Source organism: Bubalus kerabau, chromosome 4 (assembly GCF_029407905.1).
Source record: "Bubalus kerabau isolate K-KA32 ecotype Philippines breed swamp buffalo chromosome 4, PCC_UOA_SB_1v2, whole genome shotgun sequence".
NCBI lineage: Eukaryota > Metazoa > Chordata > Mammalia > Artiodactyla > Bovidae > Bubalus > Bubalus kerabau.
The window spans coordinates 136,352,973-136,358,861 of NC_073627.1; the positions used below are offsets into that span (position 1 = coordinate 136,352,973).

The 5,889-nt window shown below is 57.5% G+C and overlaps 1 protein-coding gene across 2 annotated transcripts; it reads right to left on the reverse strand.

Annotated features, from left to right (window-relative positions):
- Positions 1-750: 750 nt before the first annotated feature.
- Positions 751-4,924, reverse strand: EGR3 (early growth response 3). Of its 2 annotated transcripts, none has more exons than XM_055580271.1 (2): positions 4,771-4,924; positions 751-3,466 (listed from the first exon to the last, which is right to left on the reverse strand). In XM_055580271.1, exons 1-2 carry the CDS (start codon positions 4,922-4,924, stop codon positions 2,457-2,459), a joined length of 1,164 nt encoding a protein of 387 aa, XP_055436246.1. In that variant the 3' UTR covers positions 751-2,456. The 2 variants fall into 2 exon arrangements, with proteins under 2 accessions (XP_055436246.1, XP_055436247.1); XM_055580272.1 differs by lacking the exon at positions 4,771-4,924 and adding an exon at positions 4,316-4,526.
- Between the last annotated feature and the right edge of the window lie 965 nt (positions 4,925-5,889).

Below are 5,889 nucleotides of genomic sequence, written 5' to 3' on the forward strand. Positions count from 1 at the left end.
TAAAAACATCCACAAAATATATTACATCTGGTTTGTCTTTTTCTAAGTACTCAACTTTATACAAAAGTCTTTCAAAAAATATCATTCCCCATAGGTTTTCCTGTTTAAAACCTGATTTTTTTTTCTCTCAGTTCACATAAGTTAGAGTGCATTTTCTCTCTTTTTTTTTCTCTTAAAACATGCAGACATATAAAAAATCTGGATAGCACAACCTTTTGGCAACAAAGTCATTTTTCTCTTAGTTTAGCTTAAATGTCTGAGAACAGTTTTATTAAAACAAAGGAAAACTCAGAATTATCATGCAGTGACATGCATAGATCAGAAGGAGCAAGGAAAAAATATTAAAGGGTATCTGATTCCTCCTTCCAGCTTTGAAGTGACCAAAATTTTTGTTTTTTTTTTAAATAATCATCACATTATAAAAAGTATTCAGCAAAATACTGTCTCTGCAAAGAAAGATTTTACCCTTCAGCTGAAAAAATATGGGCCCTCCTGGCAAACTTCATCCACTTCTCTCTTCTTCTACAAAAAATCCAAGTACCTGGAAATCCACAATCCTCTTGCTCTATGATTTTTTCCCCCTTTCACTAGATTCCTTTTAGTATTATTTATCCACCACCAAAAAAACCGGTGCTTTTTTCTTAAAAAAAAAAAAAAAAAGTGGGAAACGCATAAAGTGACTTTAAAAACAGACATTCTGTAAACTCCAGACCTGTCTTCCTTCTCTCTGGGCAGCTTACTGACCCCAGGAGAAATAACGCTAACAGGGAACAGTACATTCAGGCAAGACTGCACTGGAAGCTGTGTCTCAGGCCAGCTTCCCTACTACTCCACATCCAAATAGTTCCCCCTGTGCGGAGGAGGCTGGGGAGGAGGGGGTGCCTGAGAAGAGGTGAGGTAGGGCAGGGAGAAGGTGAGACTGGGGTATGGAAGAGATGTGCCTCATTCATCAACATGGATTAATGCAGACATCCCCATAACTTGAGGAAAATTTGGACACTGATGTGTGTCTATGTGTTTCTATGGATGCATATATACATACTCACATACACATACACACATAGGCAGATACAGTCTCATTGGTTCCTTTTTTTCATAAAAAATAAATCGTTTAAAGCTGTATATGCCTATAAGTTCTCTTTATTCCGGTGCACTGCACTGGATTGCCAAGTACCTTAGAGATTTAATTTTGCTAGAAATACATACTGTGTGCAGGTCATATATATATATGTGTGTGTGTATATATATATGTGTGTGTGAACACACACACATATTTATACACATCCATACATACACACATGCCATTTACCTAAATTTGAATTCTACCTGTTGTATGGATGATGACAAAGGGAAAAAAAAAAGGCTGCATTCCAATCAATGGTGGGAAGAGAAATGGGTACGTGAGTGAGAGAAAACAAAAAGATGGCGAAATGGGGTGGCTGGTTGAGGCCTGCCTTTTTGGAAAAAAGATTTGGAAAGAGATGGTAAAAGGCTTAGAGGGGAAAGGCGGGGGAAGGCAGAGAGCAAACTCAGAGAGATTTTTAAAAAGTGGGGCTGAGGAAACACATTTCTAAAAAGGCAGGTTCAAGGATGGCTGCTCCTTCTCCCCGCAGATCAAACTGCCCTGAGGCCTTGAGAGGGAAGCGCTCGGAAAAGGAGGGATTCTGAGGGGCCAAACCCTAAGCGGCGGTAGCAGCACCGCGGCGGCGGCATCCGAGGCATTTCTGTAAGAAACATTATTTCTGAGCAGATGGAAGACCGTCTCGTCCCGCCACGCGCAGGCCCCCAGGCTGGGACGTTTCCCTAGCGGCCCGGGGACCCGAAGTGGGGAAGAGTTTAGGGTGGACACAGCCCAGTTCAGCTCAAGAGTCTCACACACACGCGTGCGCGCGCGCGCACACACACAGAAACACACACACGCACACATAACACATACACACACGCGAGCACGCACACTCGCGCGCATCCCCGCACGCAGGCGCGCGTGCGTGCGGCGGGCAGCAAGCTCTGCGCTTTGGTGCGCTCCTTACCCCCTCCCCCTCTCGGGTCTTCGAGGGGGAATCGAGGGACACGTGGGGGGAACCGTGAGGTGCTTGGGTCCGGCGAGGCTTGGGCTGACCCCGCCTTCAGTCCCCGGCAGGTCCTTGGCCCGGCCCGGCGGCCCCTGGATCAAGACGATCCGAACTGAACAAAGCGGGCTAGACGCCACCTTTCCGCCCCCACGCCTTGGCTAAGGGGTGGGCAGCGAGGGGAAGGCGCCTCTTGCCCTGGCCCCCGACCGTCGGCCAATGTGAAAGGGTGGAGACGGGGGACAGCGAAGGGAAACAAGGGGCCTTACGTCCATGGAGAGGCCAGGGCGCGGCCCCTGCGCCTCCGTAGCTAGCTTTTCGGCTGCGCATTCAGGCGAGCAACCGGGAGACACTGAAGGGGAAAAGTGGGATCTGGGGGCCCGAGCCTCAGGCGCAGGTGGTGACCACAGGGGCCAGGGACACCGGGGCCGCCGAGGACGCAGAAGGCGCACCCCCCTTCTCCGCCTTCTTCTCCTTTTGCTTGAGGTGGATCTTGGCGTGGCGCTTGCGCTCGTCGCTGCGCGCAAACTTGCGCCCGCAGAACTCGCAGGCAAAGGGCTTCTCGCCCGTATGCGTGCGGATGTGAGTGGTAAGGTGGTCGCTGCGGCTGAAGCTCCGCATGCAGATCCTGCACTGGAAGGGCTTGTGGCCCGTGTGGATGCGCAGATGCCGGGTCAGCTCGTCCGAGCGGCTGAAGCGGCGGTCGCAGCCCTCCGCCGGGCACGCGTGTGGCCGCTCGTGGAGAGGGGTCTTGCTAGGTCGGTTGGGGTACTTGCGAGGCCGTATGGGCTTGAGCGTGAGCGGCGGCTGGGGCAGGCTGCCAAAGCCCGGGTGGATCTGCTTGTCTTTGAATGCCTTGATGGTCTCCAGCGGGGTAATAGGGGGCGGGTTGACCCGGATGGGGTCCATGCCCTGGAAGGGCTTGTGCTCCGGCATGGAGCCCATGTCGTTGGGGTGGTGGTATAGATTGTAGTCGGGAATCATGGGGAAGAGGTTGCTGTCCAAGGCCGGTTTGGCCGATTGGTAATCCTGGGGAGAATAGGCGAGCCCGGGGTTGCCTTGGGGGTCGTGGAAAGACACAGGCTCCGAGTAGAGATCACTGCAGTTAGAATAAGGGGGCAGCGCCGGATACATGGCCTCCACGTCCCCCTGAGGCGGCTGCACCATGCTGGCCGTGGAGGTCTGCGTGCTGAGTGCCCCAGAGGCCGGGGGCACCCCCAAAATGCCGGCGCTCATGAGGCTAATGATGTTGTCCTGGCACCAGTTGGAAGGGGAGTCGAAGGCGAACTTTCCCAAGTAGGTCACGGTCTTGTTGCCGGGGGCTGGCTGGAAGGAGCCCGAATATGAGAGTTCCGGGTTGGGCTTCTCGTTGGTCAGACCGATGTCCATCACATTCTCTGCGGAGAGCGGGGGAGAGAGGGGAGGGGTGAGTGAAGCCGAGTCGGCTCCCGGGCCGGGGCGCCCAGGTCCTTGCCCAGGTGTGGAGGGTGCGGCCGCGTGGAGTGCGCAGAGGATGGGATAAGAGGAAAGAAAGCTGCGCCCAGCGCAAAGCGGGCGGTGCCGCGCTCCCGGGCGCAACCTGGATACAGCAAAATACTACGGATCGGGGTGTGGAGTGGCTGCTGCACACACACCGCACACGCCGTACACACACACTCCCGTACCACACACACACACACACACACACACACACACAGGCGCGAGAGCGAGAAGCATTGTTGTTATTCCCGAGGTGGGGCGGGCAGGTAGCTGCAGCTACAGGTAGTTTCAGACCCGGAGCGCGCCGGGCTCTCGCTCTCCAGCGCACAGAACTCGGCCCTCTTCCCCTAGCCCTGTCCGCGCCGGACCCCGCGCATTTCCTGCCCCGACGAAGCCCCCTGTGCGCACCGCGCCCGGGTAGCTGACCCGGAGCGCTCCGTCGCTTTGTCCTCGGCGCGTAGAGGGGTGCTGCCCGCAAAGGGAGCTCTCCCGCCGCCTCCCCCAGCCCCAGCCTCCTCCGGGCCTGAAGGAGCTTTCGGCTCCTGCTGGAGGGGGAAAGCCTAGCCTCAGCTTAGCGAGAGTGGAGGGCGGCGGAAAACCGGCCGGTGTCTCCATGGCGGGAGTGGCCGCTCTTCCCAAGCTCCTTGGTCCGGGGATCGCCCCCCGTGGCAGCCCCCGGGCGGGTGGATCCCCACCTTCTCCCCTCCCCGCCGTCCCCACACCCCCACGGCTTTGCTGAACGCCCTGGAAAGGCAGCGTCGCAGTACCTCTCCCACCGCGGGGACTCCACGCCGCACATGGCTCCATCCCGGGTGGGAGGCTGAGGGAGTAAGGGGGGAGAGCGCGGGTGAAAAGGGACGTTGGGCTCCTCCCGGGAAAGGGGGCGATGGCACTACGCCTTGCGCGCAGCCCGGCGATCGCGCCCCCTAAGTGGAGAACCCCAGAGCCGCTCGCACCTACCTCCCTTCGGTCGGCGGCTGCCCCCACCCGGAAGAATCGAAGCCTCTACCGTGGCGTCGCCAACCGAGCCTTCCCGATCGGGGAGGGCGGGAGGAGTGGGTGGGAAAAGCAACTCGCCCCCCGGAAAATTCCCAGCGCGCGGCCACCCCCCCATCTCTCCATCCATCCATCCATCTATCCATCCGTAGCTAGCTTGTTCCCTCCTCCTCTTCCTCTCTCCCTTTCCTTCCTCGCTGCCTCGCCGCCTCCCCGCCGCCCTTACCTGTAGCCATCTGATTGTAATGGGCTACCGAGTCGCTGCTGCCAGAAAAGAGGTTGAGCGCGCTGGGGATCTCCTCGGGGTACAGATTATCAGGCAGTTGGTTTAGCAAACTGCTCATGGTCACCGGCAGCTTCTCGGCGAGTTTGCCGGTCATAGCACTCCCGAGCTGCCGCCGCCGCCGCCGCCGCTCGCTCCTAACGCAGCTTCCAGGCAAGCGGCATCCGAGAGGCGATCGGTGGTGCAGGGGAAAAGCATGCGAGAGGGAAAGTTCGGGGGGAGGGGGGAGGGAAGAGGGGAAGGGGTGGGCCTGGGGAAGGGATCTTCTCTTTTTTGAGGGGTGGGTGGGGGAGAGGGCAAAGGGTGGGTAATCCTCTTGGATGCCTCAGCTGGCGCCGTGGTAGGAGGCTGGGTCGTGGTGGTGGTGGTGGGGGGGCGTGTGCGCGAGGTGGGTGGGGGCTGGGTTGGGGTGGGGTGGGGAGATCTCGGTCCAAGGGGGTCGCACGCGGCCTCAATATTGATATCACCAACAGACGCGCGCCCGCGGCCCCCCCGCCCCCCGATCCGCCACCGCCACCGCCGCCACTGCCTCTGCCAGCCGCCTCTGCCGCTGCCGCTGCCGCTGCTACCGCCAGCACCAGCCCCGCCGCTTCCTAGCAAGCTCACTGCTGCCCAAAAGCTCCCAGCCAGGGAACTCCACCAGCCTATTTATCTGAGCCCCGGGAAAGCTCCGTGACGTAGCTGCCCATATATGGACAGACAAAGCCCAGCCGAAGGGGCGCGACGTCACAATGGAAGCTCCTCACAATGGAACATTAGAAAGCAGGAAGCGGGCCGCAGCCAACGTGCGGCGCCCGCACCGCTCGCGGATCTTAAAAAAAAAGAGAGAAATAGAAGAGAAGAAGGAAAGAAAATTCGAGAGGCGAGAGGAAAGAGGGATGTAATTGAAAGTGAAGCGTAAAGCGCGCAGCGCGGGGTCGAAAGAGCAATAGCCTCCTGTATGTTTATTTGGTGTCGGCACTTGGAGAGAGCGCGCTTATAGGATCGCAGGGCGGGGCGGGGGGCAGTGAGGTGGGGTGGTTTGCAAGTGGCCTCCGACACTCTCCCCCCAGCAGGAAGAAA